Source organism: Hetaerina americana, unplaced genomic scaffold (genome assembly GCF_022747635.1).
Source record: "Hetaerina americana unplaced genomic scaffold, ioHetAmer1.1.p SCAF_5, whole genome shotgun sequence".
Lineage (NCBI taxonomy): Eukaryota > Metazoa > Arthropoda > Insecta > Odonata > Calopterygidae > Hetaerina > Hetaerina americana.
This window is the reverse complement of record NW_027287095.1, coordinates 14,174,611-14,201,275: the sequence shown is the minus strand read 5'-3', so window position 1 is coordinate 14,201,275 and position 26,665 is coordinate 14,174,611. Positions and strand designations below refer to the sequence as shown.

At 37.8% G+C, this 26,665-nt stretch overlaps 2 protein-coding genes across 7 annotated transcripts in view; both read left to right on the top strand.

Moving 5' to 3' along the window:
- Positions 1 to 16,302, top strand: part of Gale (UDP-galactose 4'-epimerase) — a 31,214-nt gene extending 14,912 nt beyond the window's left edge. For both annotated transcript variants that reach the window (XM_071592455.1, XM_071592454.1), the window contains exons 6-9: positions 8,546 to 8,725; positions 10,702 to 10,882; positions 13,114 to 13,413; positions 15,988 to 16,302. In XM_071592455.1, the coding sequence (XP_071448556.1) occupies positions 8,546 to 8,725; positions 10,702 to 10,882; positions 13,114 to 13,413; positions 15,988 to 16,049 (723 nt within the window). In that variant the 3' untranslated portion in view covers positions 16,050 to 16,302. The remainder of the gene's footprint in view (positions 1 to 8,545; positions 8,726 to 10,701; positions 10,883 to 13,113; positions 13,414 to 15,987) is intronic.
- A 1,030-nt stretch (positions 16,303 to 17,332) lies between these two features.
- cora (erythrocyte membrane protein band 4.1 like coracle) overlaps positions 17,333 to 26,665 on the top strand; it is a 146,064-nt gene continuing 136,731 nt past the window's right edge. For all 5 annotated transcript variants that reach the window (XR_011702115.1, XM_071592793.1, XM_071592794.1 and 2 more), the window contains exon 1: positions 17,333 to 17,632. The gene's annotated coding sequence lies outside the window, so the exon portion shown is untranslated. The remainder of the gene's footprint in view (positions 17,633 to 26,665) is intronic.

Sequence of the window (26,665 nt, the reverse complement as noted above, 5' to 3'; positions counted from 1 at the left end):
GGCAAAGGGAAGCATCTGTAAAGAGATGGCTGGAAGCATAAAAAAAGATAGCAAATGATTTACTGGCATTACATAAATGTTTATGTTGGGTCCTAATAGCAAATGATGTACCGGCATTACATAAATGTTTATGTTGGGTCCTAATTCCTTGGACCATCTTGATTGTCTGAACCTACTTTCCTGATGCTCTCAAAAATAAATATTTCAAAGGAACTTTGCCCCATAGCTAAGAAAATGAATCCTCATCCTTCTAATGCCTCCTTTTCTCTTTCCAACAATGCAAATTGAACAGATTATTCAAATCCCAAATTGCCCCCTGCTCCATATTCTTTACCATGCAACTGCACAAGGCTGCCCCTTTTCTACTCCACAGTTTCCTCTTCCAAACAAACTTCAAAAGAAAGGAGAAGAGAGAGGACTAAGGAGGTGGGAGAGGGGTTAGAGAAAATAATTTGTTTGGGCACTTAAAAGAGGGGGCGGATAATAAAAAAGTGGGGGGGAGTGCCCTGTCGGCAACAATGGGTGATGAGACCAGTATGCATCAAGAAAGTGCCAGAATTTAATCATCCTATGTTGTCCTTATGTATGCCCATATTTAAGTGTGTGTCTTCCAGGGTGGAAGTGTGTTCTTTCCTTGGACCCATCTCTGTATTTCTCTTCCAATCTACAACATCTCATGATAAGCTTGGAGCAGCCAGTATAGGCGAGATCTGCCACCAGCATTGTTGCTGCTGAATACCATCCTAATGTTTTCACAGAAATATGTGCGTCACATCTTCTCAGTTGGTTGGGTACTCGACTGGAAAGTGAAAGGTCCTGGGTTCAGATCCCAGATGTGTCATTTTGCTGCGGAAACTTAATAAACCTAATAGTTCATCATTGTTTATTTACAGTTATCCTGTACCCCACATCAAATATGTTTTTAAAATCCTCTTGTGTGTCTGTTAAACTAACTTTCCTATTTCCAATAAAATTCTGAAAATGTAGGAAAATGATGGCACGTGGGAAATATATTTCCAGATCGCCATTTTTACAGAGAAGTGCTTTTCTTCATTTCCATGATGGTCATTGGATAAGAGCTGGTTGGTCAATAATAACACCTTTTATTGATTTGGTTACAGCTTCTCCTGGTTGTATTTATGGCAGCAATACCATCTCTCATTGCATTCCAGAGAAGATGGTGTGTTTCAGGAATGGCATTTATTATGTGTATAAACACATCCAAAAGATTCCGAAGGAAACAATAAGTCTAAGATCCTCTGTCCTTTTCAAATATCCCACAGATTTGCATGACACACCAAATTTCGGAGACCCCTTCATCCCCAACCCTCACTTTGCATTCCTTACCCCACAGCCGCTTAAGTGTGAATTCTGCCCCTGGTAGTCAGTGAATTGGAAAGCTCCAGTTTCTCCTTCCAATCAAACTCAAAGGTTACTTCCACTTTGGAAAATGTACCTAATTTACTGTCTTTTGTAGCTTTGCACCTCTTTTTATGTACTTGAATGCAATACCACCCTTTCTAACCGTATCAATATACAACATTACCCAATAAAATCACCTGCATTTTTCAATCACCCCTCTCCTAAACATACTGTTTCCCACAATCAATCCTTCAACAACTGCTTAAACATAACCACAATAGAAGTGATCCGCAGGCAGTATTGAGTTGAAAACCCAGGAGTTGGAATGTGTGTGTATTTCAGTCTAAACCTAGTATACCAGCTACCAATCAATCGCTGCTATTCCTTCCCCACCCAAACTCCCCTCCACTTCTCTCCTTGCAGCCCCCTCCATTGTAAACCAAATCTGTCTCACCCACACGCTGAGAACGCCATACTACTTTGTTTGGCAAAGGCCTGCCAAATGATTGCCAAAATATAAAATATTTCCGTTGGTGTCATTTTTTATTTTACCATGGAGTGCCTTTAACATGAATTGAATTTATGTAGAATGCATGTGCTGGAACACACCTGTTAAATTTTGGGTTGCATAAAGGTAAGAGGGACTGCCGCTGTTGGGGAAACACCAATACGCTTAAATGTTGGTTTTATCCTCTTGGGTTGTGGCTCAATCTGCATGACTGCATTTACTTGTGATGATGTACGTGCAATAATTCATTCATGTTGTAAAAGGTTGCTAAGTAGCTCAACTAGGTGAAACATTTACATTGCTGGAAGTAAGAGGGATCTGGGTTTTAGTCCCAAATTCCTGTATTTCTAGAGGAAAGGAAAGTTAAATATTAAAACAGGACAGAAATACTGGAGGAGATAACCTAGCTTGAAAATATTTTGGACTAAGAAGTTCAAAGTTGTTGAGAGAGGAAGAATTACAGTTGTGATCTCAAGAAGACTTCATGGGAACTTAAACCTACAGACTAATGCTTTGGTTTAATGCTCTGCTGTAATTAATTGTGATGCACACTAATGTACTGGTGTCTTAACTAAGGACCTGGCTTCAAATCCCTGTGATTGAAGAATCATTTTCTGGGATCCTACTTGGAGGAAAGTGTGAGTGGCATATTATGCCATCTGTTGGAAGGGTCATTAAATTGTGGACCATTTGGCACTGCTCTGTAACATTAGACTAAAGCAACATGGGGCCCCTCTCCAACTATCTCCATTCTCTCACAGCCATACTTTTTCCAAACTGCTCAACTCCATAATTCACCAATTGCCTAAGCTATTGGTCAGCTCCCCTAATCACCACTGCTAACCGTCGCCCCCATGTCAAAATATATTGGTTTTTGTGTTGTTTTTCATCTGTATTGCATGCAATATTATTGCATTTTTCATGAACTTGACAAAAAAATTTTAAATTTTTGGTCATTGAATTTTTATTGCAAAACATGGATGAACAGCAATTTGATGTGTAATTAATGCATCCAAGAAACTTTAATATGCATGTTCTTAATTATATGCAACATCGTCATGATATAATGGCTACAAATTTAATTTTTGGCTTCCTTTGACTTGGCCATTGTCATTTAATATTGCTCATTGACATTTATCAAGAGCATTTTTTTCACTGCATAAATAAACTTTTGTGTAGGTACAGTTAATGTGGACATTGGACAGTATGACAATGGACAATTATACTTGATGAGTCTTGAATAATCAGAGGATTTGAATGAGGAAAATGTTTTGTCATTCATTTGAGAAAAATGAAACTTCTTCTCATAGCAATTATGAGGCAGTCTTTAGGAACGCCCTGAGATACATGGCCATGGGTGGAAATTCTCTTGTTTTGAGTGCTTGCCTGGCGAGGTAAAAAAAATTTTCAGGTTGATGGGCTTAGGTGTGAAAATTGCTGAAAGATCCTGTTCGGGTCCTATGCCCACCACGTGAAAGGCAATAGAGAGCTTAAGAAGCACTTTTAATATGGGGAAAAAGGTTTTGAAAGGCATATAATTAGGAAATTTGATTGTTTGTTTATCATTAGGCAGAGTTTATCAGTTTTACGAGGGATATAGGCACATGCTGCCAACTTTAATTCACTGCACTCTAAGGGTACAACCCTACATGGACCATTGGCCTCTCGATGGTGTGTAGACAATGGAATTCAATGTTGGGGATGGTGATAGTCGCACTTTCAATGATTTAAAATTTGCCCACATCAATCTCAAGCTTGTCAAGGATGATAGAATGAACTAAATTTGAATTATATTTATAGGCCCTAATTCGATATGGATTGGATGTGGCTAGAATGCACCTTCAATGAGTCGGTTGGGAGGCGGACACTACCTGCGATGTTCACAATATAAATGGTGTGAATAAAGGGTTTGTAAAAATGTTCTCAGAAAGCTGAATGTTTAAGTTGGAAGGAAGCTGTCACTTAGACTGATTCAGAGCAGAATGTTGCTGGACAAAATCGTGTCAAGGTGAAGTTTTCATTGTCAAAGTATATGTTCTACATGGAGGAGGAGAATGCAGTAGTAGATTTATGGGAGGTGACCGACAGCCAAGGTGATTTGCACTAAATTGAGTAGCTTCAGGCGTGATGTGGTGGAAGTCAAACATAATGAATAACTGATCAAAGCACTTTTCCACTTGATAAATTATCAAGTGGAAAAGTGCTTCGATCAGTTATTCATTATATTTATCATTTGCACCATTGGGGATTGATGGGTAAGGAAGGATGGAGAGAAACCCGGTTTGTGGCTCTGAATCCACCTTTCCTTTGGATTTCCCCCAGCAATCTACTCTCCTCCCCCAACAAGCACTTCCTTATTTTTTTCTTTTCTGTCCATTTCACCTCCATCCTTCTCCATACTCACATTCCAAAAGCCTCCAATCTATGCCTGTCATTTTCTTCAATGACCATCTTTCAGCACCATACAAAACGACACTCCATATTAAAGTTTTGACGAACCCTTTCGTAACATCCTTACTCTTACTTTGTCATCCATGCCCTCCTCCTTGTGAAAGCCTCTTTACCTGATGGAGTTCTTCTCATATCCCCACTACTTTGACCATTTTGATCCTTTAAGACGAAATGGGTAAAATGGTCCATGTGCTCTAGTTAATGTACTCATATTTAACTTAGCCTCTCTCTTTATCAAAAACCATATTATCTTTGCTTGTTTACATTTATTCTCATCCCATACCTATCACACTAGCTTTCTAATGCACTCAGCAAAGGGTGTAATCCCTGGGATGGCTTGCTAACTAAAGCTAGATTATCTGGAAATCTAACTGATTTTGTGTATTGTACCCTGATTTTCATTTCTATTTCCAGTTGCTCCCATGACTCTTAAACCATATCCTCCATATATACGAGGACCAATCGTATTTTGAAAAGCATAGGTTATAACAGACATCCTTGTCTCAACCCTCTTCCCAACACTGCCATGACTTTCCAGTGCAATTAGAAATGCTTGCAACCATTTGGTAAACTGTCAAACAAAAGCTTCATTAGTTATCTTCATCCATGGTTTTATTTGGTATCAATTCTCTTAATCCTCTTTCTCTCTCACCATTGAGTAAACCTGGACCTAATCTATCCTCATCTATGTCATATTCTCTTTCTATGTCTAAACTTGCTGGCTTGCTGTATTTATCATATGGTTCTTCTTTATATTTCTTCCATCTCTCTTGAATCTTTCCTGGTTCAATTGATTCTTTTCCTGACTTATCTTAGATTTTCAAATTTTCTCTTCTAACTTCTTAAGAGTGCTTTCACCTATCTGTATAGCATACCGATTTCATCCTTCCTTTGTAAACTTTCCATATCCTCGCAGTGCATCTTCCACTTTGCTTCTATTAAATTTAATTAAAAATACAGCTTCTATTAACTTAAATTAAAAATACATGTGTCTCAGAAACATGATAATAAGTATCACAGGAAGGGATATCAGGAAAAGTACTCCCTTGAACAAGCTAGGGTCATGTATTTTGGTAGGGGTATAACAATGATTACTGGGTAGGAAAGATACCTGTTGAGGCCCTTTAGGGGATGAAGATTGATGTAGCCATTTCATCATAATCCTCACCCTATGAGCTCCTTTGGTGACCGTCTTACCTTTTCAAATTCCCTCCCCAGCCTATGTAACTTTTGTTTAGAGAAAAAAATTTGTGCTTGCCATCCTAGTTATGAAGACTTGTATACCATTAGCATGTATTAAATCAGTCATGAGCAGTGATTTTTAAGGTTATGGAGACAAAGGAAATAGTGTCAATGAAGAGATGACCTTGATGATTAATGAGGTCACTGTAAAAATGTGGGTGAATCCTAGGTTGTGGGTTTCGTGGTAATGCAGATCCATTATCATCACCAGTCTAAAGTGCCCCCTTTTGAAGTCCAGTGATATGCTTCAGTTGATGAAAGTACAAAGATGAAGAAGACATGGAAAGGTGGACCCACTCTCTGCTGGGAGGGCAATGGAGAATGCTCCCATCATATGTATTACTGCTTGTTGTAAGAGGTGACGAAGGTCCCCCAGGAAATAGATATCCCTTGGGTAGTCCTGGAAACCTCACCGGGTGGTGTGGCATTTTGAATGCATGGCTCCTTGAAGGGTGGGAAACCTAGGGGACCAATTTCAGTGGTGAATTAAAACTTGCAGTTTTGGGGGCTTTAAAAGTACAAGATATTATGATGAAATATTGTACATACAATGTCATAGGTATTTGTTCAATTCAAATCGTGGCAGAATGTGTTTAGCGGTCATAGCAGCAAACAAGAAGGTTGCCTTCATCTACATCTGCAATATCCCACAAGCCACTGCAAGGGCATGTGGCAGGGGTATTAGGTCACCACCTGTAAAAGAGAACAAAATCACAACCAAAACCAACATATTCATGCAAACCTTCATCCACTGAGGCATATATATTCATGCAAAAACCATCTCAACCCACATGCATGCAAAACATATACCATCAACCAACGTACACATGTACATACAAATTTAGTAAAAATCTATCCAATAAAGTGGAAATTAGAATTAAAAAGCAAGAAGGGGAAACTCCACTACCACATAGGCATGCAATGTATAGCCTCTGCCCCCAAAGACACGGGCAGGGAATGTGACACACGGCAGCCTTTGTGGTGGGGATCAGTTAGATCAACTTATGACCTGGGGCAGTCGACTTAACTCAAAGCTGAGGCAGTAGGTTGGTACATTACATTTAAGGTTTGAGGAAGGAGGGCGATGCCTGGTATGAATTGCAGAAGAGTTTGTGAGAGATAGCTGCTCTTTCAATGACAACGGTGGCAAAAACAAATCCTGTTGTGGGCCAAAATTCCAGATGGAATCGACTGGGTAATCAAATTAAGGAGTTAGACATCATTCTCCATGAATAAGTTGTAGTGATGACTCATCAATTGGAACGAGGGTTCAATGGAGAGCCAGGTGAGAGTGTGATAGGTTTACCTGAGAGCTTTGTAAGTCAGTTTGGATTGGATGATTACATGACCCTCTTAACTGTGCCCAGGATTATGCACGGAAGGGTAAAAAGCTTTGTAATGGGAATGTCAATGTGCTGATTTCCAGTATTTGCGGTTTAGAAATAAATGAGATGTCTGATATTCTGAATTACCTTTCACATATGAAAAGAGACGTCTACAATTGCACTTAAGGTGAACAAGGCAATGTGAATATGTAATCTTCATGAAAAATTTGAGCAGGAAAAATCTGTATGAATGGTGGTTGAATCATGCTAAGTACCTAGTTGGTAGCTTTTCTGGGAGGTGACCGACAGCTATGGTGGGAAAGGAAGAGTGAGAGCCATGCATAACAATCCTGTCGTAACGCACCAAGTGGTACGCAGATAAGTGTCCCATCCGATGATGGATGTCGTACTCGCTCAAAGTGCTCCTTACAAAGAATCTCAAGAAGGGATCAGGATACCACTGAAAAATATTTGTTGTCTCCAGAATTTGAACCCGGGTTCTCTGGGTGGGAAGCCTGTACGTTAGCCTATGCACCATCGTGACCCTCTGCCAAGTACTTGTACATTATATGTTGTTCAGAGATGGCAAACATTTTTTTATGGGTATTAACTGTTTGGAACGTTAGTCTTCAATTCAAATAAGAGTAGAATGTGTCCTTCATTCATGTTGGACTTTATTTTTCAGGAACTTAATATAAATCACATTTATCTTTGAAAGTTCACATGAATTGCTGAAAAATATGCTGATTAATGTAAACTTTACCTATAGATTCAAGCTCCTCTTCATGGAAGTTTTATATATCCATAATAAATCAGATATCCATTATATGCATAAATGCATTTTTTCTTACTATAATTCATCTGATGACTACAAGTTCACAAGTCTGAAATGCCATTAATGCAGTGCAATAGGTTTGACTCCCTGTGTTTTTAATGATGAATTGCACGCATGATTTATTTGGAAAATAAATATATAGCTCTAAGCTATTTTCAATGCATAATCAAATATTGTGTTAACCACAATTACAGTTAACTATAATTAAAATATTAAAACGGCTTTGCATGATGCGAGTATGGAGCAGGAGGTATGAGAGAAGCAACCTTGTTAAAGATAAATAAGAATGGATCTTTAAATATTTTTCATATCAGCCATCGATTCCTAATCATTATTAATAGTTTTTAAAAAATTATTTTTTAATTAACTCTATAATATATTTATAGTTTGCTAATATAAAATAATTTCACATGAATCAAACTTTAATGTGGCTCATTCTAAAAAGAACTATTAAGTTAGTTCAATGTAAGACTGACTTTTACAAGCCAGCTTCTACGTATTAATGACAGAGTGTATCAAATACCCTTTTTATTTTAGTCTTCCAAGCATTTACTTCATATCCACTTCGTTTCACTCCTGTGGGTGTATCCCTCAAGATTGTATGTGTATTATAGAGTTGGCAATTGTCTTTGGGTTGATTTCATGTCTTTTTACTTTTCCAATGACTGAGCAGTCAGATACTGCTTGTGGTTGAATATTCTTTATTGTTTGAGATTTTACTGCTCCACACATATGAATAATATATTTGTTTTGCTTTTGGATGGATTATTTTCTGCATGTAGTATGCCAGTTTATAAAGATGTATCTTATTTTATCCTTCAGGTGATGAAAGAGTTTCATGTGAAGAAGATTGTTTTCTCATCCTCTGCAACAGTGTATGGTGATCCCCAAGATTTGCCAATTAAGGAGGATCACCCCACAGGTCAAGGATGTACCAATCCATATGGAAGATCAAAGTTCTTTGTAGAGGAAATTTTGAAAGACTTATGGAAATCAGATGAGGTGGGTGTGCAAAGAGTTTTTCTTTCTGTATGCAATGAAACTATTGAAATTTTCATTTGGTTTGTAGATACCACCTCTAAATTGTGTACACTAATGAGTATTCTTGATATCCAGTATATCCCCAGTATTCCTGATGCCATGCTATAACGTATATCATTATGGACTGCTTACCACACTTCTTCCTACCTTTTCGTTCAAAAGTATTGCTAACCTTCACTATCTCTTTCTTCCCTTCTGCTGCCTATTATTTTGTAAATATCACTATAGTAATCCCTGCTATCCTTCCATCTCACCTGTCACAGCCTAAAATATTTATTTCCTTTCCCCATCTCTCGCTATATTATTTTCTATTTTTTTCTAATTTTCCAGTGCTCAACATTGTCCTAACATATGAAGTCTTTTATGCTACTATTTCGGTCCACTTCTGTCTCTTCTTTGCTGATGCAGCTTCCCCTCATTGAAGATTTTGTGTGATGATGACTGTAAAAACTTTGCCTCCCCTACTGCTAGACACGACACCACACATTGGCCGGTGGGCCAAGTCTTTTGGTTGCCAGCACTCGTTCTCATAATTGAGTCTGCTGTAAATTCTTGAGATTAAAATCTTGACTTGGAATGAATATTCAGTGTTGTGGTATGCTTCTTAAAAGAATGAAAATTTTACAAAAACATTAAAATTAATAAGCACTTCTCTTGGGTCCATTCAACCCTGCGGTCATTGTAGAAAGAGAAACACTGTAGGGCAAAATACTGATGGCCCATGGTCACCATTTTGCCCCAATGCATGCCATTTTTAATGTAAAAACTTTGGGTGAGCATCATTTTCCATTACTGTACATTACTTGCCCTTGGTTGCTTCCCTCAAAAGTGAGTGGCAGAATTAAGAGTAATTTAACGCAGCGAGAAAAAGGGATGGGGTTGATGGGATCACACCTTTTGTCCATGTGCCCACTGAAGGCAGGGGTGGTGACATAATCAGACAGACCAAATCCAATGGCTCAGCCCAGTTAGCAATGTTCGGTTTGAGGATCAGAACCCATTCCAAAGCCTGAAATGGGTCCAACCCCCAGTTTGGTCCTTTGCGGAACCAACCTCTCAAGGAGTCGAAGGGAGGAGCTGCTCTGGAATGGTTTTGGCCCAAGGTCTGGACTGAATCCATAAGGGCCACTAGGACCATTCATTAAGAAAAAACAAACTATATTCTCTTAATAACTACAATGTTTATTTATTAATGTTTTTCTGGGTAATTGAGATGTCCTTTGTTTCAACCATTGCTACGCTAATATGTCTTTGCTGTGTCCATCAAGTTTGATTGCAAACTACAAATTTGAAGTATAAGTTTCAAAATGAATAACTGATGGTAGCACTTTACCACTTGATAAAATTTTTATTTTACGACTGGGTTGCGATGTATTTTGTTACCTGATGATGATGTGATACATCGAAACCCAGTTGTAAATTAAAAAATTTTATCAATTGAAAAAGTGCTATGATCAGTTATTCATTATGTTAGACTTCCTCCACATCACCCCTGAAGCTACTCAATTTGTGATAAGTATCGAAGTTGAAGATAAGTGGAACACACTGTATGACTTATATGAAACTAAGATGAGGAAAACCAGTTTAGTAAGTAGTTCTAGATACTCGTGAGGATTTGGATAGGATTTTGGACCAAATCCATCCTGAACGTATTCTGGACAGGGTAGCATATCTAGGACCCCCCCCCCACCCACCCTCTTGTAACTGAACCCATTTTGCTTTCCCTCAAACACAAAGCCCCTACTTTGCAAAATTATGCTGAAAGTGATATGTTGGGAACCCTTGGCATGAACTCCATCATGGGCACTACAGAGCGACACCAAACCATTTCCAATGAATGGGCTCCATTGTCATCCCTGAATTAAGGAATAATTTATCTTCACTGAACTGGACCATCTCTTGCATTGCATGTACTTTATGAATTTTTCATTTTTCAGGATTGGGGAATTATTTCTCTTCGGTATTTTAATCCAGTGGGAGCTCATCATTCTGGGTTAATAGGGGAAGACCCCCTTGACATCCCTAATAATTTGATGCCATATATTGCTCAAGTGGCTGTTGGCAAGAGAGAGTATGTCAGCGTTTATGGTTCAGATTACAGTACACCAGATGGCACTGGTATGTCTACTAATCCATGTGTTATTTTTATCGAATATATTAGTAATGCCATTTCCTCATCAACTAATAAATGCACAACCATGAGTTTATATGTTTCAAATAAGAACAGCTCTTTAATTTGTACAAGGGCTGTCCAGAAAGTAACCTCCATTTTCGATTAGCGTGAGAATTTGTGGAGGGAGCTGAATGGTCCCTGTATTGGCACACATAGTAGGTCAGTACGCCTCCAGCTGCAGTGGTTGGAAGGTTACGCTGCTTGTCATTTTTGTTTACAATTGCATATCAAAATGAACAATTCAATTTCCTACCAAATTTGAAGTCCGTTCAGTGATAAGGTTATTACTGATAAAAAAACTTCAAAACTACTGAAATTCATTGGGAAATTTGTGCTCTATACGGACCAAATGTGATGTGTTACAAGAGTTGTGCATCAGTGTTGTTGTCCATTTAAGAGTGAACACAAATGTCCATGATGGTGGCAGAAGTGGCGCTCCATCTGTGGTGAATGATGAATTGCACCTGAAAATTGATGAAAAAGTTCATGAAAACCAGCATTTTATGATATCTGAAGTCTTTAGAAAGTTTTCCACGGATTTTAAAGACTTTTTTGCATGGAAACATAACTGAAAAGTTCGGCTAATACATGTTTTGTGCTCATCTCAATGAGGAACTTCATGACGCCATCATGGTTGGCTGCAATCTCAGTGGGCAGAATTTTATGTGGAAGGAATTTGAATAGACGTTCAGAGATATGGCAAATTTTCTAATCTGTTTGGCTAATATGTGTACAAGTTAATTAAGAGATAAAGTTAGTTCAGAGATGAAAATAATAAATGTTCTGTTTCTATTCCAGTGTATTTTTATAGCATAATGGAGGTTACTTTCTGAACAGTCCTGGTAATTTGAACATTGACATTCTTATCTTGCAATTAGTTCAAATTCAAATTTAAATTCCACAGATTTAAACAGTGGTAGCTTTGGTACTACATAAGTATCCAGCTGTTTGAATCAAAATACCAGGAACAAAATGAAATTTGCATACTGATGAAACTAGTGATTTTCTTTGTTGATTATTGCCATGGTAAAGAAATAAAGTCTTAGAAAGGGTTGTAAAGTAAAAATTTGTACGCAAAACTTGTCACACGAGTTGTATTATCTTCAGGATTACCCCCACTTTACAGTCACAAAACATGTGTTCTCTTGGCTTATTTTTCAATTGCATAGATGATTGTTTTCATTCTCTTGTCACTGGGTTAACCTGTTGCTTTGTAGCTCTTGGCAATGCCTCCTTTCTATCAAAATATTGCCTTCCCTTGTATTCCCTTGTATTCACAGTTTCTAGTAGAAGTTTTCTAATTTGTCACTACTTAAATACCTTGACAAATTCAATCATGTAGAGAAAAAATATGAGGAGAAATGTAGTTGAAACTTTAATGTTTGTTTTTAAACAAAATTTTGGGAATGAACTGCAAACATACATTTAGATTTTAAATAAGTTTTTTACCACATGCAAGATTGATCTTAATAATATAGGATAGGGAATGAATGAAATGATATATTCAGCTGGCTTTACAGATCTCTTTCAAACCCCAAGCAGGAGGGATTGTAATGGTTCAAGTTCTGTATATGAACTACTAATTCCCTTTTCTATATGTACATAATATGGTAGTAATTGTTTCCTGAGGTTCTCATGTCTCCATCGTCAAACATTGTGTAAGGTTTTGGCTAACCATAACATAATTTAGCTAGAAGTAATGAGCTATACAGATTGCTAAAGACTGTTAGGTAATTCATGAATGGTGAAGTTAATGGGTTTTAGAATCAGTTTGTAAAAAATTAATATAATATTGTCGAAAAACAGAGCCTCACTTCTTACATTATTATTATTATTGAAAGGAAGTAGCTCCTCTGCCCTGGTGTGTGAATTTCATGCACCCTTGAGCTTATTATTGGGTAAGCTCTACCCTCACCTATTTGACCACCTCAGGCTTGTAACTGTGGTATCTATTGTATATGTGCATGATTGCCAGGGTGATATCAATTGAATTTTGCCTGGCCTTAAATTAAATATCATGAAATGAAGTTTTTTCATGCAATTTACATACATTTGCCGAATATTGTGTTTTATTTATTGAGCCATGTGTGATGTTATATATTAAATAAGTATTGTATACTCATTTTCCTACATGAATGAGAATTGTGGGTATTATAAAAAGAGAGCTTTTTTTTAGGTGTGAGAGATTACATACACATAGAAGACCTAGCATCTGGCCACATATCAGCTTTGGAAAAGCTCCTTGGGAAGGAACCAACTCCCAAAGGCTTCCATGGATGGAGAGCATATAATTTAGGCACTGGCAAGGGGCATTCAGTTTTAGAAGTTATTGCAGCATTTGAAAAAGCTTCCAAGAAGAGCATCAAATATACATTGACTGAGAGGAGAACAGGAGATGTTCCAGCATCATATGCTGATGCTACCAGGGCCCGTGATGAATTAGGGTGGACAGCCAAGAAAACTTTGTTTGACATGTGTATGTATTTACTTGTTTCATTGTACCTTTTATCTCATCGACAATTACTCTTTGAAGTAAATCTGTGTTTGGGTTAAAACTAATTTTAAGCATTCGTGGTGGATTTTATTCTAAAATTCAATTTTCTAGTCCTCCCTTGCACAAAAAAACTATGAAAAATAGCCTTAGTTGATTTTCTCAGAGACATCTGGTTTACATCAGGGATAGGACGGAACCAAAAATTCATCGCTCGGCATCAAAAATCTTTTGATGTCTTTGATATTCAATGCTTTCAAACAAAGTTGGCCTTTTCATCACTTTGAATGAATAAGCCTGTTAATGTTTTTCCACTGACCATTAATGTAACAATAATAAAATTGGAATACTAATCAAGCACTTGCTTCTTAATTCATATGTCTCCTAAATTAATGAGTTAGCGGTTATGCTTAAAACACACAAATTTATCCTGTAGTCCATTTATGTCTGTTGTCCTTGTTTTGGCAGTATATAGTTTAAGGCAATGGAGAATAATGGAGAGTGGAAGGGGAGCATTTTTGTGGTAATAGAGTGAATTTTTTAAATCTCTTATAATTCCAGGGAATTCAAACTTTTTCGACTTCTTCAAAATTTAGAATTTTTAGTACTTAACTGCTTTGATGGTTTTTCTCCATGAGGTGATTAACACATGTTTGGGTACTCTTTCTTCTTCTTGTGATAGTTTTTGTGTACCTTTTCTGTGATTCGGATCCCACATTACTGTAAAGTGTTTTTTACCAGGTACATTCATTCACAATAATTTTGTCCAACTAACTGTATACTCTGTCTATTTTTTCCTTCCCATGACTGCATCAGCATGTTCACATGCGTTATCCTTAAAGTGATCAGGTCTGTTCATATTTCAACTGATAATGTTCCATATTCACTACCCTTCTGCCCAGTATCCTATTCATTAATATGGCTACAGTTGTGTCCTCCCCTCAGTTATATAAAATTGTAATATCACTCCAGTAATCTGTGCTATGTTTTTACTGGCCTAACGTCTATATATCTTATTCATCTCAAACTTGATATTTTCAAACCTTCCTGTCCTCAGTATTGTAATTTTGCAAGTCCCTCTTGTCATGGCGGTGTTTCTCTTTAGACTCTTCTTGCTACTGCTCCATTGTGCAAAAAGTTTGTGTGATGACATCCTCTGAGCTCTTGTCTCCTTTGCTGTCAGGCACAACACTCAGCCTGTAGGAGATTAATCGGGTTAATGCCTTTGCAGCTGCCTCAATGAGGAGCAGTCTACTGTCTGGTTCATACCATTAACCAATGGGTAACCTTTACAGAGCAATTGTTAATGTTCAGCCAGCACAACTCTTATGGTTACTAGGAATACGGAAGCCATTCCACCATTTCAAGGTTGTCCATGGTGGTTAAGGCTGCCATATCAGTTTAAGAAAATAAACTTCCCTCCTAGTAATACCATATGTATTTCCTGGCCATGTATGAGTTTTTATACCTGATGATGTCAATTATGCGTTGAAACCGGTGGTAGTATAATAAAGATTTTTTGTGTGAAAAAATACTAAGTTTATTATCAATTAATCATGAATTCGCACAAAGTAGAGCCTCAAACCATTGAATTAACACTGATTTTCAGGTTGACCCTTTTCTGTACATATAGCAATTTGATTTACTTTGTTATCTCTTCTCATCCAATATATTTAACCTTATATTATCTTCAGGACTTCATGCTAATGAAATCGACCAGAAGTTTTGTTGCATAATCTTGCACCCTGAGGCCTAGCTTTTATAATTATGCAGTTTAAAATTTTTAATTATGCAATTTTTTACACTTTTACAGGAAATGCCGTATTTACCCTTGGTATGATGGTCATTGTTGTCATAATCTTGAGGATACTTATTGATGTTTAATATTTCGACCATAATGTAATTGCAGGCGCGAGGGGGTAGACCCAGATCATTTGGTAATGAGCTGTTTGCAGGCAGACCCTATGATGAGACTCCGAAGTAGAGTGTTGCATTGTTTTGACTAATATGGAAGCATTAATAGGATTTTGAAAGTAACCATAACTTCTCATAACTTGCCATGTTTAAAGTAGTTAAAATAGTAATAAAGGTATTGCTATGTCAGAAATATAATTAATTGAAAGGAATCTGAACTCTTATTAATGATATTCAAGTTTAGTCTTAACTGTATTAAAAGCAGTTAAATTTTAATGCCACAATTCTGATGATTTAAAAAATTTTCTCTTTTTTAATGAAGGGATTTCCTTTGGTATGCTTTTTACATTACGCAGCAGCTCCCTGCCTTGTACTATTGTTAAATTTATGAAAACAATTATTCTGATTAATTAGTACAAGTTACAGAAAACTGAAATATTGCAAAATAATTAGGGATCTGTATTAAGTTACCTATGTCTATCTAACCATGTACATAAAGTTTATATGACATTATTATGGTCCAAGATGCTTGGACCAATTCATGAATAATATGGGATACAGATATATTTGTGGGAAACTATCAACTCATCAGTAATCATGGTTTCAATTCATAAATTGGACAATAAGCGCACTCTCGTTTTTCAGGTGCAGACATGTGGCGATGGCAGTCCAAAAATCCAAGTGGCTTTCATCGAGAATCAAGTTGATTGTCTATTATAAATTACAGTTAGCAGTTTAGATGTTTGTTGTTCTATCTCTGGGAAAAATTCCTATAGTTCGTGTACCGGGGAAGTGAGGTGTACTGAAATTAATTTTCTAATAGTAAAATTGTTTTATCATGGTAACATTTATTGTTAAAGTCTAAAGAAACTTCGAAAGATGCCGCAACAGTAACTTCTAACGGAGTCATCTAATATGAATTCGATGCAACAATTTCAGTGTGTAAAAACAAGGCGAATGAGTTTTAATCTGATTTTTGCATTTTTATTGCCATTAACATTCATCTTGATATGGCCTATCAGAAGCTAATCACACTGAGAAGTGTTTTATTTTGAATACCCCAAATCTTAACTGCATACTAGCAAATATTTGTGATATGCTACATAATATTAATAGTAAGTTAAAGCAAGTTCAGTCTCTATGTTATGCCAAGGAACTGTATCAAATTCTGATATCAGGTTTTCCTCACATCATATTGCAGGAGAAAAACCAATTGTCACTTAAAAAATAACTTATTCATTGTCGGTTCTTATCATGGTATGTGATTATGCCTTCATTACGACCTCGGATGAGCCGAAACCACGGTGGGGACTATTAGTCGAGGGTGGAAATATACAATGTTTTTCTTTCCTCTTCAACAATATACGCATTTTACACGAGTGAACTATCATGTGATAGCAGATACATTGTGTCTATTCAAAGCCAACATCAAGGAACTTTATCCATTCACCTCATCTAGCAGTTAATTCCGGCTGACAGTAAATTTGAATACATCAGAAGCGTAAAGGGCCATTATATCTTTTTCACACAATATTCTTCAGGAAAATTAATAAACTTCAACACGCGCATTGTCGCAAGAAAATTATGCATATCCAGTCGTTTCGTTATGTCTCCAGTGTTTCCGCTGCTGGTTTAAGATGCATGAGTTACCTTCATGAAATGTCAATTGCCTCGAGTGTGACAACTGAATTTTTAGAAGCAACTAGCGCATAATTCATTAATTTGAAACTTCATGTTAGACAGACGCGGTCGAGTTTCTGCCCACGCCTGCATCCTACCTTTCTTAAGGCGCCTCAGGAACTTGTTTTGAAATGCGGAATGATATTATTGCGTGCGGTAGTTGCAAAGGACCCTACGCCCTCTATAATTAATTCTATCAATTCAAAGACCAAAATATTTATATAACTGTGGTTGCAGCATTTTTAAAATAGAAGATATTAATTTAAAGTCCTTAATTTTAAAAAACATGAATTTAAATCGGTAAATTGATCACTTTTTTAGGCTACTTTTGGAACTAATTTTAGTAGCGTCCTATTACGCTAGCGCTTCGCCTGCCGTTTGTAAGTTGTGTGACGCTTGTGCGAGAAGTGAATGTGGAGTTTTATCGGATGTGTTAAGGGATTATCGTTGTTGACTTCTGAGTTGCACTAATTATTCTTGCGCATATTGAAGTTTTGTATCTCATTTTGGAAAGCAAAGTGAATCATGAGTTTGTAGCAAGCGTTGAATATCAGAGAGTTAAATCGACAACAAACCAGCAGTTCTGGCCACTCCTCGGACTTATTAACAGGTATGGAAACCACTCTGTGTAAAGGTTGAATTATGGTGAATGAATTTCTGTTATCACATAGCGGTGAATATTTTGACGTAAGTATTTCATCAAAACCATGAGATGATACGATTGTGTTTGATTTGATTTTTGTGAACGCAACTCACGACAACAGTGAAAAACTTGTCGTTGTTTATCTTTTTGTTTATAGTAATGTGCCTTAACATATTCAAGTTTGATTATCAGTTTTAAAGACATTTTATTAATATTCCATTGAATTAATGAGGAACTTAATTCAATTTTAAGTTGAATAAATACATTAATTTGCCCTCAACTTCGAATGTAGTAAAAAGCCTGACAGTCTCGGTGGCACGGTAAAGTTACATGTGGAATGTTTCATTTCAAATGAATATTGCATAGTTAATTCAATCAAGAAATGTTTTGAACAGATTTCTTCTTTATGTCATCCTGCAGATAAGGTGGAACGAATGTTGACACAAAGTCTCGGTTATCTTCAGATATGGAATTTGTTCGTGTTATTATATATGGATGGAGTTTTAAGCGACGAATAACTTTAATTTTAATTATAGTTTAAGTGATTAGTTCTGTAGGGGACAGCGAACAACTTCATGGGCATTTGTAGTCCAAGTGACATCATCTGCAGTCTTCCAATGCCACCACCAAAGCTTTCCCTCGCGTGGCCAACGCCCCTCCAAGATCTCGCTGTTGGCTATCCATTATGTTGATCTCTTTTGAGGTGTGGGACTTCATTATGTGTTGAAAAGGTAGAAAAAGGAAAATATAAGTTTGTTTCTGAACTCCTAGGTGACGGTATAATATCAATTTATTTTCATTGCTTGAGATTTTCGGTTACTCCGCCAAAAGAATTTTGAAATTTATTGAATTAATTTAGCCTCTGCAAGAATTATTAGTTCACGCAATTACTAAACGACTTTTCCGGTGGATTAGTTTATCTTTCAAATATTTCCCATCTAGCTTTGTTTATATATTCATGTCAGCCGTTTAATTCATTTGTTCATTTCGTCAACTCTATGCCAGTTGAAGTCTCCGCCAGCATTTGTTTAGCTCGGCGTATCTCATTCAAATATACAGTATTCGAAACATTATCTCGACCTTTCCTTAGTATTCTAATGTTACTTATTCCTCTTAAGATTCGGTAAAAAACCATTAGCTCTTAGTAGTGGAGCAGGATGGTTCTTATCTTTCCATAGTTCTTAGTACATGTGGCTGATACTTTCAAAAGAGATAATATAATGGAGGATGAGAAAAATGGGCCTTATGTTTTGTTCACCATCGATCAAGGTTTATATCTGTAGGCCTGTATTCATTTTGGGCTTCAGTGTTGATACGGGTTTGGATATTGAAAAGGTTGGGGAATACTGTTCTCACATGCCTAAAGGCTTTATTTTCACTGTTTCGACATTTGAGACGGACCCCTTGTGGCAGAGAGGTGGGTGACCTGTATTCCATGTGGTTATCACCGAACGGTCCTCACAAAGACCGCTACATGTAAATTTAATGGAATGTGGCCCCCCTCTTATTAGCGCACCCAAGTAATGAATGCTCATCCACTTATGAGGGCTCGTTCCAAGTGCCGAAATCAGGAAAATACTTCGTTCATTTGCATTCGTGAACGATTGATCTAGTACATAAATCTAAATAAAAACATTGGGATACTCGCGGTGTTCTTGCCGTCAGTGACTTATTCAGCACTATTTTTCATATTCAAAATTCCACTCTGAAAGGCCAATTTTTGCTATCATGTTTTGCTATTTTAGCAACCGTTTGGGGATCCTGTTTGTATTTCGATGGTGTTTGTATGTTGGCGCTGAGATGAATGATACGTAATGGGATTTTCCCGTACATATTTGTTAATGCAACAAGGCGTTTCATGGGTAGTGTTAAAGTCTTCTCAAATCTAAGTCAGTAAATTAAATGTACCTCCTTTGGATTCCTTAGAAAAGAGTATGGACATTATGAACCTTATATATTTTTTATACATTCTTGGATAATTTTTCCAACATGCTGCTTTAACGTACACGTATTTATTACTAGGAGACATGGAACGTGTGGTAGTAAAATTAAACAATCGGAAATATTTCGTTCGTAGGCAGCTTTTTCCTAAAAATTACCTGTTAATATTTTATTTGTGTGACGAACTACTACAACTGAAATGACGTGCTTACCCATGTGGTGAATACGAATTTACTCGTATAGGCTTAAAGGAGGCGTAACCGAACACTCCAATTACACATCGTTGTTTTCCAAGAAACAGTCCGTAAATGTGTATGGTGTATTGTTCGAGTTAGGCACTTACATAGATAGATTCAGTATATGATGATCACATTAAGCCGTGGGCACCATTTTTGCAGAGACAAATCCCGTCACGGTTCGCGCCCGAAACTGGTTTCGAACCCTTGGCTTTACCGCAGTGAAAAGATTGCTTACAGGTTTTGTTCTCAGCTTCCCGGAAAAATGTTTCTTCCGGAGTGTTAAGCTGTGCTAGCCCATATTCAAGAACGGCAGCGTCCTTATCGGTTATATCAGGATGTCTGTAATTCATCAGTATTATACCTTTATATTTTGGTAGCTCTATTAAAACTTCACGTGGAAGAGGTTACGCATGACTGTGAATCATCTCTATCTTTCCCTTGAAACAAGGGGGTCCAAAAGTTATAGAAACCGAGAGCCAGTTAAGAAGCCCTGAAGCCTGCTGCGGTGGAAGACCCGAGAGGAATTTATTCCTACGTATCATTGCTTTTTTACCGTATTTGACCAATTTTTGGAAGGCATTGCCGAAGCAGTCCTTTGTGCTTATTGTTTGTTTATAGAGTAACAAGTATGCAATATATTTCAGCATGCAAGAATGTCGGCAGAGTAGGCTGTCACTTGATGGAAATTCCGAATGGAAGTATCAAATAAAAACAGCTACTCATGTCTACCTTAATCTTTTCGTGTCAAAACCCGGTTACGAAAAAATAATGCTATTGTCATGTGTTTTGTTTCAACTGGGTCGTGCAATAAAAATATTTTAGTGAATATGGATCGTGTTATTTTTATCCAAAATATACGTATAGTTCGTTGATACGATTGTTGGGGTGATGGAGTCGTCCAGTGTGGCGTACGGAAATGTTATGAATTTGGGCTGTCTAGTAATATTAAAATTGGAAATAAGAATTTTGCTGTTTATGCAATGTATATTTGCGCGACCACAAAACGATGCTTGCCTGTCATTCTTCTTGTACGCGTAATCCTCCATTGTGAACCCCGTTATACGAAAGTAAGGACTTCCTGGACAGCGCTATTTTTGGTACTAGAGAGAAGTTCCTTCTATGTACTTTGTTCTGAGATTAGAATTGCATTTTAGGTCTATATTTGTTATAAAATTGTGTGTACAATCAATCTACGCCATTCCTGTCGATTTGTCGAAATAATATGCCATGTATTTGTGCAAGCAGGGGGCGTAAATATAAAATAATCCGTTATATTTGTCAGTGAATAAAAATAGTATATTGTTTTTTTAACACAATGCGTAAATGTTAGCCTAACATGTAAAACAGAATTTAGTGAAACTACCAAAGCGTAGGACAGACAATACTGACATTAAAAATGGAAAAATTGGCAAAGTATATACGCACATTCGTTAAGGGTGGTCTAGCAAAAATTTTGGAGCCTAAATTGCTGTTTGTTATGCTCTTTATTTTACGTTTCTAGCCATTTTTCCTGAATAGACAGTGGTTTGGCGTTGGATAATGGTGGGAAATGTAAAAATGAACTTGAGAGGCGAAAGCAGTGGTTGCGGCTTTTCATTCCATATTTAGGTCAACTCGAGGGCTTATTTTGGAAGTCGAAAAAGCCCGCTGGTGACGCGGCGTTTCGGTCACGTTAAGAGCGATCATTCAGTCATTCACACACATTGTGCCCCGCTGAAATGATCCAAAATGTAGTAATTTCTTCGATTGTGAAGGGTTCTTACCCCGCTACCGATTGGGTATTGTCAGGTTTGCCTTCGGTATATTCAGTGTTCGTGTAATTTCAGGATTTGGTATTTACATAAACTGGGAGTGCTGAACGAAAATTGAATCGAGTTTCTGAAGTTTCGACGTGTGCTACGGTTAAAATAAGCCGCCCTTTTTAAGGTACTTTTGCGTTTTATCGTTGGTGTCACAAATTTGTGATCTTTGTGGCCTTCACTAACGGAAGGAAATTGTGGAAATGGGAAACATATAGACCCGAATGTTGTATTTTTTTTTCGTGTGATCTGCCAAGCGATATTTTTCACTCAGGTGGTATCGGAAGCCGATATTTTTTAATGGAGAAACGTTTAGCATTATGTTACTCTGCTCTGCGTAGGTAGGTAATGCTGTGCGAGTTCCTACGAAAGGGTGGGGGAATATGGGACTAACACTGGGACCGTTATTAAGACAATAATATAATTTGTGGGACATATTAGGTAGCGACCAGTCTTACATTTCCAAATTCATGACATTTTTTGGGCATTGTGACAAAAAAAGGTTTAATTAATATAAGGTTTGTCCCATGTCTAATCACTAAGTTGAATTTTCATCTTTTGTTAGCCAACATTAAGAACCCGGCAAAACGTTCACTTGGCTTATTTCTCAATTTTTAATAATGAAAATTTGGGAAAAATCATTGGTCTTCGTCGAATACGGCAACCGATGCAAGGGCCTTTGGGGCAGGGTTTTGGTTCATCAATCATATATGAATAAATGTTCACTAATACAGAATTATGATTGTATACTACCTTGAACAAAAAGTTCCCGGAATAACCACCGTGTGGCGCTCCCATCGTTCCGATTTGAGTTCTGTTTTTTTTGTTAAATTGGTACATCTGTTGTTGATATTCCCTTTAAATCTTAGTGTCATAACTTGACATTTGCAAAAGTTACGTAGCCAAGAGTACATCTATCTCTGTGTGTGTTGGCGATTTTTTACAATTTCAGAAATGGATTTAAATTTGCAACAACGAACTTGTATTAAATTTTGCGTAAAAAACGGATTTAGTGGCGCACGGACGTTGGAAATGTTGGAAAAGTGACTCTCTAAAAAAAACGGTCGTTTACCAGTGGCACGAGCGGTTCAGAAGTGGTCGTGAGTCAATCGAAGATGATGAACGCAGTGGCAGACCATCGACATCGAAAGTCGGTGAAAAAATTGATAAAGTAAAAGAAATGTTGGTCAATAACCGCAAATTAACCATCAGAGAAATAGCGGAGGACTTAAACATTGCCTATGGATCCGCCCAAGACATTGTGGTTAATGATTTGGGTTTCCGTCGTGTAGCAGCAAAGTTGGTGCCAAAAGACCTCAATTTCATGCAAAAAAGACACCGTGTTGACGTCGCAAAAGACATGATTTGCGAGGCTGAATCCGATCCCACATTCATCAAAAGGATCATTACTGGAGACGAGACGTGGGTTTATGAGTACGACACGCAATCCAGACATCAGGCAAGTGAATGGCGTTCACCAAATGAGCCGAGACCAAAAAAACCACGTCGTTTTCAGTCAAAAAAGAAGGCAATGCTGACGGTTTTCATGGATTACAACGGTGTAGTGCATCATGAATTTTTGCCAGAAGGCCAGACAGTAAACAAGGAGTATTATTTGGGCGTTATGAGACGTTTGCGTGAAGCAATTCGCCGAAAGAGACCAGAAATGTGGGCAGAAAACTCGTGGATTTTGCACCATGATAACGCACCGTCGCACAGTGCTATCATTATTCGTAATTTTTTGACGAAAAATTCAACAAATACCATCCAACAGCCACCGAATTCACCTGATTTGGCTCCCTGTGACTTCTTTCTGTTCAATCGAGTTAAAAAACCATTACGGGGAACGCGTTTTAGCAGCCGAGAGGAAGAAATGGAAAAATCGCAGGAAGCACTGATGGACATACCGAAAACCGACCGTAACTTTTGCAAATGTCAAGTTATGACACTAAGATTTAAAGGGAATATCAACAACAGATGTACCAATTTAACAAAAAAAACAGAACTCAAATCGGAACGATGGGAGCGCCACACGGTGGTTATTCCGGGAACTTTTTGTTCAAGGTAGTATGTGTACAAAGACGGACGGACACGTGCCCACATGAATGCCTTTTTACGTAATGTAATATGGCTGCGTTAAATTAGAAGTGCAAGTTTTGTTTTTTGAATACAAATATAGCGTTGCTTCGGTTTGATTTTGTTTTGTTTAAGTATCGCACGAAGGAAATTGTGCTATTAATTCCGTCTGTATGTTTGAATATGAATTTTTCTTTTATTGGTTCTCTGCTGCGCCAGTGTAGTGTGGGACCATAATTATTCTCTGGGTGTTACTGCCGAAATCAGGCCCCCTCCACGTAGACTCTGTCTCCGATCTTTCCTGGCCCAAGAGGAACCATCTTCATTCCCCCAGCGTACCCTTCACGCCTATTTATTTATTCTACTAATTTTCAACTAACTGAGTTTATTTTATCTGAAGTATTTTCAATACAGCATTAAATCTGCAGGTAATTAATGTAGAACCTTTTTTCCCTTGGAGCCCAAATACTTGACACAAATTTCAAATTTGTCCCGAAGAAAAAGCAATAAAATCCCTCTCTTATTTTTCATTTCATTTTCCTACCAGATGAAACCCAGAATATTTTTGGCTGACTCGCATATTCTTTTGCCCAATGGAAATTTTGACAAAACTGGACTATTTTGAGTTCCCTTACCTCACTCCCGATGTCTGGTGTAAATCACGCTTGAGTATCCTGCAATGTTCTGGGAGCCTAAGAACTTAGTAAATCACTTTCACTTGTGGATTATCTAAGGTTGTTCCTAACGGGAAATCATAGGTCATCAGTGTAAATTAAGAAAGCTAGAGGCCTTATTACAAACTCAGTGTGATACGTTACATCTCCCTCAAATACAAGTAAACTTGTAAATTCAAACCAATCAACGAATCATTTTTGTTGACGGTATGATAAGAAGTCCCTAATACAGTTGTTCGTTGTCTCAGTAATATCATTGTGCATGTATATATTTATCGCGAGGGGCCTTGTCGAAGGCTTTCCTAAAATCCATGAATGCCGCACCCCCTTGTGGCTTCCCTTCCCCTGGTTACTAGATACCATGAATAAAAAGACCTTATTGTTTTGCGAATGTTTCAATATTCCGCGCTGGTTGCGGCAGAGAATGTTCCTGCTATCGAGAAACATCGTAATATTACCAAAGTTTGTATGCTATAATAAATTACAGGATATCAATGTGAAAGGAAATGGTTTGTAATTATGTGGACCTTCCCTAACGCCGACTTCTTAGAGGGGAATTATGTGGCCAGCTTCCAGGCGCGAGGTACCAAACCTTCTTTTGACTCGCGAAAAATAGCTAAGCGAGGTTGTCTGCGACTTGTTTCTTCAGTATCGCACCGGGAACTTCTTCCGAATATGTGGCTTAATTTGTTCTTATACTTTGGAGCTGTTATCTATTCTTTCGTAGGGCAATGTTCTCTCCCCCATGTATATTTCAGGTGTGTGAGTGACTTCGTTTGTAAACTTATAATTATGGTGTGGGCGTATTGAAGCACATTGATTAGTTGAGGGTCTTTCTTACGCTGTCTGTTACAATTTTCCTTTAATGAATGTGCATTTGAAAGTTTATTATATTTCCTTGGCGTAAAAACCCAAGGGATATAAGGTTATCCCGTCGACATTCTCGTAGCATTTTGCTTTTGAAGGTACGGTTTTGTGCATAATGCTTGTGCATAGCATTCTTTGAGTTTCTCTTTTGAGGTTTAAATAAGATTTTGGTCATTACCTTTTCATCTATTTTTAACTCTAGAGTGAAATCTTCTTTGCCTCCTTAACGCCGATCTTGCGTCTGCGTTGTACTATCTCACTTCCTTATTATAACGTTGTAATTTTGTATGCTTTTTATTTCTCAATTCCGTGAGGTATAATGTTAAAGAATAATTTCCTACCTCGACCTGTGTTACCGTTGTGAGTATCCCACCCGAATAATTGTAATTAGTTCTTTAATTTCTCCCGAATCGTATTGAAAATCGGTTATAGGATACATATGCCTAAGATTTTTTCTTGATCGCCTTTTTAAAATAGTTTTCATTTCTGCGAGTGTTGCCTCTGTAATTTGCTATCTAGGTTGTGTTACTCTCTGTCATATCAATGTGTAGAGCATGCTATTGCCTCGTGTCGGTGACTTAACGACTTGTTAAGTGATGTCATTGGTGTTAGGGGAAGGGGGAGTAATATGTTTGTCTTTGAAATCCTTTCTTGCTTCCTTCAGTTCAGCAGGCTTCGTATGTGCGCTACGAGGGTATTGGTTGGATTCGAGGTGGAACAGAGAGTTGGTGGCAAGGGATTTATGCGTTTGTTTGTGTTTGCTGGCGGTGGTGTGTGTGTGCACGCGCGCGCGTTGATGAATGGGCTAGGAGGGCCGAAGCTGCGGGGTCGAACCGGGAGAGGTGGAAATAGCCCTTTTTCTAAAGTCAGCCATCGTTTACTCTACATCCTGATGGCACACACAACTTATTTCTTCCCGTTTGTGTTTATGCAGGAGGAAGTGTATTCACGTACAACAAAATCTTTTTTTTAGAAAGATTTATGATAGTGTAGGTGATTATTGACCTTGCTCGGATGCCGGCGAAAGTAATAAATATTCATGGAATAATTTCGGAAGCAGTGAACAAACTGTGGCCCTTGCTAAGTTTTGCTTTGTGAGGGACTGAGCTTTGGCGTGGCAGTGTGATGGGGGGACAGCTGAGTTAAGTAAAGGGTATCCAGAGGTCTGCCCGGGAATCGAACCAGGGCCCTCCAGTCTGTAGGTGTTGCCCATCCCTCTGCATTAACACAGGACCAACTCTTTAAATGTAGTCTACCGTCAAGGGAAAATAATCCGCTGCAATAATTCACTCGTAGCTCGATTTAATAATTAACGGGTTTAGCTGCGAGTGTACGTCCAGATTGGTGGTCGCGCCCCTCCTCCCCCCCCCCTCCACCCCATTGCTGATAGGGATCCTGTCTTCC